The 12,869-nt window shown below is 47.5% G+C and overlaps 1 protein-coding gene across 4 annotated transcripts in view; it reads left to right on the plus strand.

Moving 5' to 3' along the window:
* Nucleotides 1–12,869, plus strand: part of ELOVL7 (ELOVL fatty acid elongase 7) — a 52,130-nt gene that overhangs the window by 24,604 nt on the left and 14,657 nt on the right. For all 4 annotated transcript variants that reach the window (XM_006258721.4, XM_019496101.2, XM_006258720.4 and 1 more), the window contains exon 2: nt 7,751–7,841. In XM_006258721.4, the coding sequence (XP_006258783.1) occupies nt 7,778–7,841 (64 nt within the window). In that variant the 5' untranslated portion in view covers nt 7,751–7,777. The remainder of the gene's footprint in view (nt 1–7,750; nt 7,842–12,869) is intronic.

Raw genomic sequence — 12,869 nt, forward strand, 5'->3', positions numbered from 1 at the left:
ATGCTACCTGGTGACTTTCAAGCTCTTCAGACTGATGATGACATTGCCTTATAGCTCATGCTGAAACTGCTTATGCTAAATAAACACAAAGGCTGGAGGAGAATGGAGACAAATAAGTGAACCAGTTGCACATGTTGTTATAACTTAGAGACTAAAGTTAATGTTAGTGTTTAGTATTTTACACAGTGGATGAATTACAACTATTAGTGTCCTTCTGAAGTAATAACAATTCCATTTTAAGACAAGGTGGTTGTTTTGGTTGAAGAAAGTTAGACATGTTTGGCTTGTAGAAAAGGTGCTAAAGAGGGGACATGATGGGAGTCTTTAAATATCTGAAGGGCTGCCATAAAGAAGAGGTGAAAGCACCTTTTCTCTTTTGCTGCAGAGAGTAGGATGCATGCCAATGGTTTGAAGTTTCAGCAAAGTAGGTTTAGATTGGATATCAGAACTTTTTCACTGTTAAAACAGTGAGAAAATGGAATAGCCTGACTGGAGGTGCTCAAGAAGAGGTTGGATAAACAGTTGTCAGGGATGATGTTAGGAGTAGCTATACTTATGTGCTTCTATGAGTACTTTGCATGCTTCTGGGCTTCACTGGTTGTCACATGGGGCTGGGAAGGAATTTTTCCCCCTTCCCCCCCACTGCTGCATGTGTTAAGGTTTTGGGGGGGGGGGGGGGGGGATTCACCTTCCTTGGAAGCACTGGGCGTTGGATGCAGACAAAGTTATGGATTTTGACTAGTTATACCAGTGTTCTTGATGGGACTTAAACCTGGAGGTTCCTGGCTAAAATGTCATACTCCTCCAGTCAGGGTCAGTTTGACTCCCATATCTGTGATCAAGAAGGATTTTTACCCCATGGTCAGATTCATTATGGACTGTTGGGTGTCTTGCCTTCCTCTAGCATAGAGGCATGGCCCCTTTGGATCTCTTGAGTGTATTTTAACAACCTTTGCAGCAGCAGGACATTGGCTGCCATGGTTCTCCTGCTTTACCCTAGTAGGTTAGGGTATTAGGTTCTGTGGTTGTGTAGTTTGTCTAATCAGTTAGACACCGGATTTGTATATGATGGTTTGGATAGGGATGATCCTCCACATGCAGGAGGTTGGATTAGATGACCTCTGGAAGTCTCTGCCATCCCTAATTTGCTAGAATTCTGTAATTCTATGAAAAGAAAATGTTATTAATAGCCTTTTTTATAGGAAACTTGATATGGAGGGGGACTAAAGGAGGATAAAGAATGACAAATATCTTCAGTGTGGGTTGCTTATGCTCAAGAATGTTAGAAATTCTTCGCTTTCTTTTAAAAGCATTGGCCAACTAGGCATGTCAGCAATTCTTATTACAATAATCATTATTAATGTTAGTCATACAAGCTGAACTTCTACTTGAATGTTCATAATGCCTTTATGACAAATGGCATCTTGTCCAAAAATATTTGAAAATATTAGAAAGGTCCAGTTCCATTGCCTGGGTTGCCAGTGCCATAAAAGAGAGTCTTGAACTACTTTGGTCTTGTGAGTGGGGAAGCCTATTTCTTTTTCCTCACTGCTGAACATTTTCAGGATCTTGCTCTTATCACAAAGCTCCCCTTGATTAATATTGCAGAATCATTTGAGTGGAGCAATGTGCTTAATACTGCCATGCAGCATATGTGTATGAGCATAGCTGGTAAGAGTTAATGGGGTGACCTAACTAGATGTTAGAACAAACTCCATGTTGGTTAGCTGGCTGTGCAGGGGATGATTCCTGGATACCTGTATGATGGGTAGCTGCCTTGTGCTGTTTTGTGTATTTTGTTACATTGACTGAGCAATCCATTGTGTTGTTGGAGCAGCCTCAAAGCTTAGACAAGTAACAAGGTATCCTAAATGCAGGTCCTGCGATGTATTCTGTCAGAGTGGTGGGGCTGTGTTCCAGTGCTAATTAGAATTAAGCATATGTGAGTTTTTAATGATGTGTCAGTTTCCCAGCAAAATATCCTGCACTTGAGTGGTTGAGTGGCTGGGGATTTCTTGAGGTGGGAGGGATGGGGAGGGAGGGCACAGAGCACCCAGCTTCTAAGATCCATAAGCAGGGGGCCTCCCAGCACCTGGTAACCCCTTCTGCCCCCCCCCCCCCCCCCACTCCCTGCCCCCACAAATCTAGGTCTTTCTCCGGGTCTAGGAATACAAGGGAAATACTGACATACCTGCCTGGAAGCCTTAACAGTCTCGGTACTGTATCACCCCTGGTGGTGTTTTGACAGCAATACAATCCTTGAAAGATGAGAGTTTTACTTGGACCCCTTAGCAGCGCACATGGGGGCACTTGTGTCCAGGGACAGTTGGGTACCAGTTCCCAATCGTTGACACACTTGGAACAGTTCAAGTATTATGTATGTTTGCACCCAATGTCATGGGTGCGGACAGGCCTAACACTTAGGCAGGTTTAAATGCAGTTTAAACCTCAAGGGCACTGATAGATGCGAGGGGGGGGGGAAGTGTTTTACCTGATTCAATCAGCTATTAGATAAAAGTTCCAAAAAGCCCCACTAAAGTGCACGATCTATACAGACACTGGGAGAGCCAGGTCAAACTGTTACGGTTCCTCTTTTGTGTTGTGCTTAGCAAGGGGGTGCGCTGAGCTGAAAGCAAAGCACTATTTTTTGGGGGTCCAAGTGTCCATATATACAAGCCAATTTTAGAATGCTTTAAAAGTATACCTGGATAATCAAGTATTACTTTGAACTGATTCTGTATGTATGGGTTTAATGTTATGTGCCAACACCAAGCTTTCTGTAACTTGTGTCTAGTTGGTCCCCCAGGTATCCCACACTGAACTACTTGCTTTGCCTCCCACCCCCACATAGCAACTGGCTGGGGGCTTTGGGGGCAGCTCCACTGCTTTTAAAAGCTGGTCAACTTCCTTCAATTGGCAATTGATCGGGGTTCTGTGCATCCTAGGCTTGTTTGGGTGGGAGGTGGCCAGGTGGGGGGCATCTTGACCCCTGTGTCTGTGTGCCTGTGGGCTTGTGGGGCTACCCAAGGACTCCCCTGCCACCAATGGGAGGAAATTCACAAGCTCTTTCAAAGTAGCAAAGCTGCCCATTGTGCCCACAGGCCCCAGATGCACAGAAGTAGGGGCTCAGGAAACCCCTATGACCCCACCCTATGCACTCCCAGTTGGTGTACAAGGCACTCCCAGTGGGGGTACAGCCACACACATTTAATTAAAGTGCTGCACTGAGTCTATGAACGCAATGTCAGTGAGAAGGGCAACTTACAATTAGGCTGGATGTTCAGCGCCACTCCCTGGTAGCAGTTTGCCAGCACAGCAATGACCAAAAAGGTGATGTTTCTGCTTAGAACCCTTAGCAATGTACCTGCGGGCACCTCTGACAGAACAATTGCAAACTGTTTTCTAATTGGTGTTGTTCTTGGGATGGCTCAAGTGTTAGGTCTGTCTGCACCCTATGAGCACGGTCGGACAGACCGTGGGTAAACATTCTTACTTCTGCACGTTTTCGGTATAGTGTGCTTATGATTATTAATTTGAATGTGGATAAAGAATGACTCCTGTACAGATGATTTTTCTTTCCAAATGTTGGTAGAACTCAAACCTTTAATTAGTGCTATTTAACATAGCTGATATGTTTACTGATATCTTAAGAGCTGTAATCTGCGGAGGGGGTGTTTCTTCAAGAAGTTGTAAGGAAAAATGTGGAAAGGGTGGCTGTATTTAAGGTAGGTGAGTGGGGAGAAATTTATGGAATGCCAACAATGGACCCTGCAACCAGGAGCTGGGGAGTCTCCTTAAGAGAGAGGTGAGCAATTATTTGGGCTTGGGGGCCACATAGGGAGTTTTGATGAGCTGTCATGGGCTGGGTCAGTGCACCCCTCACCTCCCACTGCAACAACTTGCCAACATTTCCTGTGGGGCTGTGGGCAGGCAGGGAGCAGTGCTCAGGAGTGAGATAGGTGAGCAAAGCTGGGATCATGGGGTGGGGGTCACAGGGAGGCCTTTGCCTTCTGGGGGGTGGGCTATGTGGGAGTGGATATGGAGGAGTGTGTGCATGGCGGGGGGCTGCTAGGATCTGACTGTGGGTGAGGGGAGGGAGGAAGGGGCAGGGGACACCTGCAGCAGAGCTTGTTCAGGTAGTGCAGTCTATGACTGCCCATGCAGTGGTCTGCATGGAGCCAAGCCCTGCCTGGGGTAGCCTGTGCCGTGCTTTAGCCCATGGCAGGCTGTGCTATGCTCTACCCACTGTGCACATCTTCCTGGTGGGGCAGCTCCTGGTGTGGCTGCACTTGGCCACCTGGGCTGAAACTTCCTTCCTGTCCAGAGCGGTGCAGCAGGAGGAGCTGCCACTGGGGGCAAGAGGAGCCAAGCAGCAGCTGTACCTGGAGTGGCCCTACTCTGGCTGGGGCCAAATCAGTGGGTGCGGGCTGCCCCAGGTTGGGCTTGGCCCCATGCAGAGTGCTGCAGAGGCAGCTGTGGGCCTGATCAAATCAATTGGTGAGCCATAATTTTCCCATCCCTGCCTTGTGTTTAAGGAGAGTAAAAGTAGCAATCTCAATTAGGAAGAACTAACTAAAGAATATGTAGTACAACATTGCAGCCAGATCCAAGATTTATTATGGGGAACATACTTTAGTGCATGAAAATATCTGTGTTAATTTAATGCAATTTATTGATTTCCTGGTAGGCTATAATGAAAAAGTACATAATGAATAGTGAGTAGTTAGTAACAGTCAGATAATACTATTAATAAATTTGAGTGTTTTTAATACCTTCACTGATGAATACAGTGTAATGTTCAATTGACTTAGTAATACACTTGCAAGGTCATAGGGCAAAGTGTTGATCTGATACGCATCCAACTGCATATGCTGTATGCTAGCCATCACAGGGGAAAACACATGTGTAACCACCAAGCAGGCTGCTTTTCTTTTGTTCCTGTCAGTAGGAGCAGTAACTAATCTTCAATGGCATTCGTCAGTTTGATATTTCTGAGATTAGATTCTATGTACAGAAGCTATAGATGTTCACTGGTGAAAGGACAACATACAAACCATTGTATGGCAAATAGTTGATAAAAATGTGATGGAGTAATTGTAACTGAGTGCTACTGGTTCAGCTCCCCCCCCCCATTTTTTTTCATGTCCTTGTGATGATATGTAGCAGAACTCGCAGATTTGTTGGAATCTTAACAGGCTACACTGTGAATACTTGTACTGTGGCCTTGAACCTCTCGGCTGTCAACTGCACCTTTGCGCCTGTGCCACCTAAGGGATTTTATGGCTCATGATGGGTCCCTTGGTCCCACCCAGCCCAGGAGCAGGGGCAGCCTGAGCCATGACAGCCCCAGATGCGGTTCCTTCTGGCTACCACTGTTAGTGTTGCTGCTGCTGTTGGAAATGGTCCAGCACCCATTGCCAGGGACACTAGATAGAGTGGACGGTCAGAGTCACCATGAAGATTGGCCTGGGATCCCCACAGGCAGAGTGTGCTTGGATGGGTAATGGGATAGGGCAGGGAGTGGCATCTAGGACTGGGATGGGCAGCCAAGGCCAGGATCACAGGGTGTTGACAGCATAGTGCTGGAGCTGGACTGTGATCTGCTTTCTGCACAATGAATCATGATTGGCCTGATGTGGGAAGGGGGCAGAGTGCATACCCATGACCCAGCCCCTGTCCTCAAACCCACACTGGTAAGTGTGTAAGCAGCCCCGGTACAGGGTGGCTGTGGAGTGGACCCAACAGATTATGACCAGATTAGGCCACCCCGAGCCGCTCTGCAACTGTGCTGCACTGGGGATGCCCACTTGTGCCTTCTGGAGCAGGGGCAGTAGGGGCTGGGTCACAGGCAGGCACTCTGCCTCCCTCCTGGGTTGGGCTGGCCATGATCCATTGTGCAGGGAGCAGATCATGGCTCTGCCCTGGCCCTGGGGCATGATCATGGCTCCAGCCCTGTCTGCCTGTTCCTCCTCCCTGGATGCTGCTCCCTGCCTGCCTGCAGCCCTATCCCATCCCCCAGCCGAGCACAGCCTGTCCCTGAGGATCCTGGGCCACTTAAGGAGTTTTGGTGAGTGGACGGAGGTGCTGACCCAGCCTGCAACAGCTTATCAAAATTCCTTAAGTAGCCCTCCACCCCAAATAATTGCCCACCCCTGTGTTAGGGTTTCTGTAAGAGACTCCCCTGCTTTGTAAGTATATCTCTTTGGTTGGGAAGGAAGGGTGAGCAGTGGGGAGCTGGTCTACGTTTATGATGTTCAATTATTTTTATAAGGCACAAAATATTAATATTTAAGTTCACAACTATGAATGAACAAGACAGTGTTACTGTATTTTTGACATTTTGATTAAATGTTAAATAGCACTGTGAATTTACAGTCTAGGATTATAAAGTATCATGTAAGAGATGGGGCAGAGTAATGGTAGATGATGCTTTCAGAAGCTGCAGTTAGCCTAGAGTGGAGTGGAAAGTCAAAAAACAGGTGATAAGTTATCAAAGCAAGCTATTTAAACAAATGTGTTAGCAGTGGAAATAATGTGGAAGAACTTGTCTTTGATTATTGAAAAGAGAAAAGTGACGGCCTTAATCAAGATACTGGGTTGAGGAAGGAGAGAGAGAACAGTCCTCAGTCAAATATATCTGTTCCCTTACCTTTTCTTTATTTCTTTTTGTGAATGGGTATCTGCTACTGGAGAAAGACACTGTGCACAGAGTTCAAATCTGAATTTAATACACTTTTACATAATAGCTATGCATACTAATCTTTCCCTGTTTCATTCTGACTCTGTAAGCATGTGGGAATGGAGTCTTGGAGCAAAAACAGGGATTTAAATTGGAATTAGCAGCCTGTAATTTCCAGATTAGTAATAAATGCACATCTAATAAAAATGTGGAAAATTATTAGCTGCTCCCCTGCTCTACCTATGCCATCCTAAAAATTAAAAACTCTCTTAATAACCCATATGACAATAAATATCACAGCACTGTGCTCTTTCACAGACCACTGGAGAATTTTAAATGTTAGGGTGGATAAGATCAGCTGCTGCTTTTTATTCTTTTACCTATAAGTGTTACCTACTTCTCTTGAGGGAGAAACCTTGTAACCTTTGTATCCATGTTTTGGTTGGTATGTAGAGATTAAATATAGTTGAATTTACTGATGGCTATAAATTAGCATCAAACAGAGTGGTAAATTAGCGCTCACTGGCATGTAATTAAGACTCTGTGTACTACTAACCTTTCCTATTGCATTGTCCCTTGTCATGTATCCACAGATGCATCTCAAGCAGGTCCAAGGGGGTGATCCTCCCCCCCCGTGCGACATTGGTCGGGCCGCAGCTGGAGTACTGTGTCCAGTTCTGGGCGCCATACTTCAGGAGGGATGTGGACAACATGGAAAGGGTCCAGAGGAGGGCCACTGACATGATCAGGGGGCAGTAGGGCAGGCCCTATGAGGAGAGGCTACAAGATCTGAACCTGTTCAGCCTCCAGAAGAGAAGGCTGAGGGGGATCTAGTGGCTGTCTATAAACTTACCAGGGGGGACCAGAGGGGAATGGGTGAGACGCTGTTCCCCTGAGTGTCTCCTGGAGTAACAAGGAGTAAGGCCCACAAGCTGATTGAGAGTAGGTTCAGGCTAGACATCAGTTTTTAGTGTTGCCTTTTAGAAATCTTACCCTCCTCCCCACATATTTTATTTGTCTCTCCTTATATGAATGACAAATACCACTTGGTATTTTTTCTCTTTTTTTCAGAAGTCATAATCTACATCTACGTGAAAAATGGCTTTTAGAAATCTTACCTCAAAAGCTGCACTGATTTATGGTGAATGGATGAAAGATGCTGGTGAGTTGTTACATTTTTACTGTCATTCAACTTTAAAGATTTTCAGTGAATTTGTAGTTATTTTAAGTGTATTCTTCCATCATTGACTTAAAAAGCATAATCATGTTCTAGTTGCATCTAAGCAATTGGTCAAGCAATCTTCATGTTTTAGCTATACAGAAAAGAGTAGGGCAACATTTGAAATTTCAGTGGTGCGACTATCACAGCTGTAAAAATGAATTGTTAGAAAATTTAAAATTTAAGATGATACAATGTATGGCTCTTTCACTCGTTAGAATTGCATACTACATTTTGAGTCTAATGCAACATTTAATTCTTGTTTCAGTCCAAATTGATTTACATTTTTTTTTACTTGGATTAAAGTAGGTAACTCTCTATCTGCAAAGTGATGCTGTATTTAGTTCTTGCTGACATCGAAGCTGCAAATGAAAGAAATGTTGAGACTCACACCTGTGAGTCATTCACAGCATCAAGTTCTTGTTTTAAATAGGAGCATTCATAGCACCTGCAACTGAGGGACTATAAGGATAAAAATATAGTGCAAATATTCTGTCATGTTATATCACCTAAAGAAATGATATAGAAAGTGTATACTTCCTGCCCCTTGGGCAGGGGGCTAGATCCAATGATCTTGCGAGGTCCCTTCCAGCCCTACTGTCTGTGAAATCGATGAAATTTAAGGGAGGTATATTCTGTTGCCAGCTGTGATGTGAACACAGTAGCAGGGAGTATAGAGCTAATTGGTGGATTGTTTGGGGGTTTTTTGGTTTTTTTTCCCCAACAGTGTTTGAGGTGCTGGGTCAGAGAGGGCCAGCCTTTTCTGGCAGGTATACCACAAATCAACCCCTCAGCTTTCCCCGAGACCTGCTCTGATCTGCTGCTCTTTCTGCCCCCTGCCCTATCTGCCAGAGGCTGCTTGTGGCATGGTTGCTACAGGTTGACCACCTCCTATGTTAAGTAGTTCTGACACAAAAATATTAAATAGTTGAGTTTTGCCAGGGAGTGCTCTCTCTCTTTCCTTTTGTAATAAGAGATTAAATGAGTGGTTTTGTATAGAAACTGGTTGTTGAAGACAGTTTAAAACTGGTAGCAAGGCACTCTTGCTGTAATAGCCTTGACTTCTAGAATTTGAGCCCTTCTTTCTTAACTATCTGGAACTTGGACTTAGTGTTTTCCAGCATGGTCTAATGACTGCATTTTGTCCCATCGGACATGGGGAGGAGGACTACTAGGAGACTGAGGTGGATGAGCGAGAGGAGTGTGTGATTCCTTTTATTTTTGATAGTCTTCATAGATTTTGCTGTTTATACAGCCTAGAGCAGGGGTGGCCAACCTGTGGCATGGCTGCCACAAGTGTGTGTGTGTGTGTGTGTGTGACAGCAGACTGTGGAGGGAGTAGAGGCAGAGCAGAAAGCAAAGTAGCAGACTGGTCAGGGAGCATAGGGCTTGGAGCAGAAAGCAGCTGCAGATCAGGCAGCGGAGGGGGATTGGAGTGGGACTTGAAGAGGGTGTGGAGTCAATTTGTGGTCCTACTAACCAAAAGGCTGGCCCCTGCTGGCCTAGGGCATTTGATTAACTTACTGAAGCATTTTTAATACTTTGTTTCCTTAAATATTAATTGAGTTAATTTCAGACACATGAACACTTAGAAGGCAATATTTTACAGTTAGGGTGGCCAAAATCTGGAACCAACTTCCCAGGTAAGTGGTCCTTGCCCCTACCTTGGGCATATTCAAGAGGAGGTTGGACGATCACCTGTCTGGGGTCTTGTGAACCCAGCATTCATTTCTGCCTGTGGCAGGGGGTCAGGCTAGATGATCTGTTCAGGTCCCTCCTGACCCTAGCTACTATGAAACACTTGAATATTGGTATGCTTCCCAATTTGTCCATATGAGATATTTAATAAGTTATACTTGTGTGGAAGAGTTCAGTTTCAGAGACAGTGTGGGCCAGCTGCTTGCAGATCTGACTTCTTAGTTATCTCCTGAGCTAAGATGTATTTGTGAAAATATAGACTCCTAGAGATTCAGAGAGAAAATCACAAAGTGCTGATTCAAGTGGTGAGTGCTATATCCAAATCCAGGGTCAGAAGGCAGAAAGAGAGTTAGCATATGGCATGCATAGTATGAAAACCCCAATCAACTTAAGCTAAAGCTTAAACCCTAATTAATAGCAGTAACTGGGTTATTCATTCAAAATTAACCAGCAACCAAATTAGAAATCACAATGTGGACAGGGGGAGGTGCTGTACTCTCAGGCCAAAAAGAGTGTGCTGTGAATAATCATCCCAATACTGCCTTTCAAAACTGGTGCATGAAGAAAGATTTTTTGTATAGCATATTTGCTCAAATCTAAGACTATCCTGAATTTTAACACCCCCCCCAATTAATTCTATACAAAGAACATGTTATAATTTTCCATGTACAGAATTTAATTGCGGGAGGGGGGCTTGAGACAAGGGTCCATCTCAAAGCTGGTCCAATTGTTGGCCTGCCCACCTGACTCGCTTGCCATACCTTTGTTGCAGCTAAAAAGTTGTTCATAGGTGGGAGGCTGCCTATTTAGTTGTCCTGATGTCAAGGGCAAAATAGCTCTGAACCTCCCCTTACACCAGGGGTGGGCAAAATAAGACCCATGGGTCAAATCTGGCCTGCCAGGCCATATTACCTGGCCTGCGGGGCCCCTAAAAAATTTAGAAAATTTTAATATTTATTTGCCCCTGGCTCCTGTTAAAGATGACAGGAGCCAGCAGCAGTAGGACCCAGGGGAAGCCATAGCAGGCTCCTGCAACAGCAGGCCTTCCTGGCCCCACAGCCAGAAGCCCCTGCCTAGCAGGGGCTTCTGGCATGGAACCATGGGGCTGTTCATGGCTACACTGGCATGGGAAATTCAGGTAAGATGTGGCAGGGGGAAAGCGGAAGGGAGGGGAGGACCGTGGGGATCACCCCAGTCCTCAGGGCTGGGCCAGCTCCTGCTGAGACCCATGGTCCAGCCATGCAGATGGGGGCTGGCAGGCAGGTGGGAAAGTACTGGGAGGGAGTGGAAGCAAGTGGTGTGTGGGACCATGGGGCCTGTGCCAGTGTCCCAGGGCCAGCATCAGCAGGGCCGAGAGTGGGGAGGTAGGAGCGCAGGATGTGTGCTGGCAGGCGTCTATGGAGTTGGGCTGGGCTGCCACCAGCAGGGAGAGTGGGGAGCTGACTTGGCTCCATAAAGCCCATGCTGGCCAGGACCCCACACTCCTGCCACCCTGCCCTGGGCTCCGCCGGTGCTGGCCCTGAGACACCGGCATGGACCCTGCACTCCTGCCCAGCTGCCACTGGCTCTCGCACACCTGCTCACTCCCAGTCCCCCTGCTCCAGCCCTGTGGTACAGGCAAGGAGCAGCGTGGAGACTTGACCCCACTCTCGCCTGTCTGGGCTGGCGATGGTGGGGAAAGAACTGGTGCTCAGTGCAGGGGAAATGCTCCTCCCCACCCGCCCCCTGGCCAGTGTTTCCTACTGCAGCTGCTCGCAGCCCATGCGGGGTTGTCCTGCTTCTCTGCCATGTAGTGGCAATGGAGAGCAGGCACAGGCAGCTCTGCATGGGCTCTAAGTGGATGCAGCATGAGATGCTGGCCAGAGGGAGGGGGAACGGCTGCTTTTTTCCCCCATGCTGAGCACCCATTCGTTTCCCTCTGCTGCTGCTCAGTCCAGCCAGGCAAGCACGGGGCGTGCAGGGTCGAGTCCGCATGCTGCTCCCTGCCTGTACCGCAGAGCTGGGGCAGGGGGACTGGGAATGAGTGGGCACATGAGTCAGTGGCAGCTGGGAGGGAGCGTGGGGCCTGCACCTGTGTCCTGGGGCCAGTACTGGTGGAACCCAGGGGAGGGCGGCAGGAGCACGGGGTCCTGACCAGCAGGGGCTGTATGGAGCTGGGTCAGCTCCCCCCTCTCCCTGCTGGTACAGCCTAGCCCAGCTCTACAGACCCCTGTCACCTCACACCCCGTGCTCCTACTGCCCCACTGTGGACTCTGTCAGCACTGGCTCTGGGATATTGGTGCAGGCTCCACACTCCTGCTCGCTTCTACTCCCTCTTTTTTTTTCCCCCCCCCCCAACTGCTTTCCCACTTTCCTGCCCACCTGCCAGCTGGCCATTCTGTACTACATGGCTCCCATACCCACACATCCCCCCCATATGCAATCACTTCTAAATATACAGCACAAACTTACACAAATCAGGACAAAATATATATATTTTTAATTAAATTTTAATATATTATTATGGTTGTTTGATTTTTAGTATGTAACTTGTTTTTTTTCCCCTAAGATGGCAAACCTCTTCCCCAAAGGAGTACTTCCAGGGGCAAGGGGAGGGACTTCGGTGGCAAAGGCCAGAGGTTAGAGGCAGGACTTCTGGTCCCAAGATGGCGACCAGGGAGCGGGGCACCTGTCAAGGGGCGGGGCTACCCATGCGTCCCTCGACAGCTTGCCAAAACTCGGTAAGCGGCCCTCCACCCAAAATAATTGCCTGCCCCTGCCTTACACCGTGTCCCATGCTTTGCGTATAGCATCTAAACAATTGTGTCTCACTTAGCCCTTTCCAGGGCCAAACTCTGCTCCTATGCTGGACCTCTTTCATGAACCCCATAACTGGGTCACACCCATTCTTGCCCCACCATGGGCAACATGCACTCGGCCCTACTCTGTATGACCCTTCAGGCCCCCTTGGCCCGACTTCCTACAGCCATTCAGGCTTCTTTCTCATGCTCAGTCCTGACCCCTCGTACACCTTCAGGCTGCCCAGTTCAGGTCCTACTCTACCATGGGGCATCAGGCCAACCACCCCACACTCTGGGCTGATTCCGGCCCTCGGCCTCCTCTGGCCTCAGGCATCCCAAACTCTGCCAATGGCCCACTCAGGCCTTGTGTCTTTTGACGTGCCTGGACCCCAAGCCTATCCCCTTTTATGGGGTAACCCACCAGGTTGTGGGGGCTGAGGCTGTACAGTGCTTCATCCTCACCTTTTGTTTCGTGTGACCCTGTCTGGGTAAT

Source organism: Alligator mississippiensis, chromosome 3 (genome assembly GCF_030867095.1).
Source record: "Alligator mississippiensis isolate rAllMis1 chromosome 3, rAllMis1, whole genome shotgun sequence".
NCBI classification, from domain to species: Eukaryota; Metazoa; Chordata; order Crocodylia; family Alligatoridae; genus Alligator; species Alligator mississippiensis.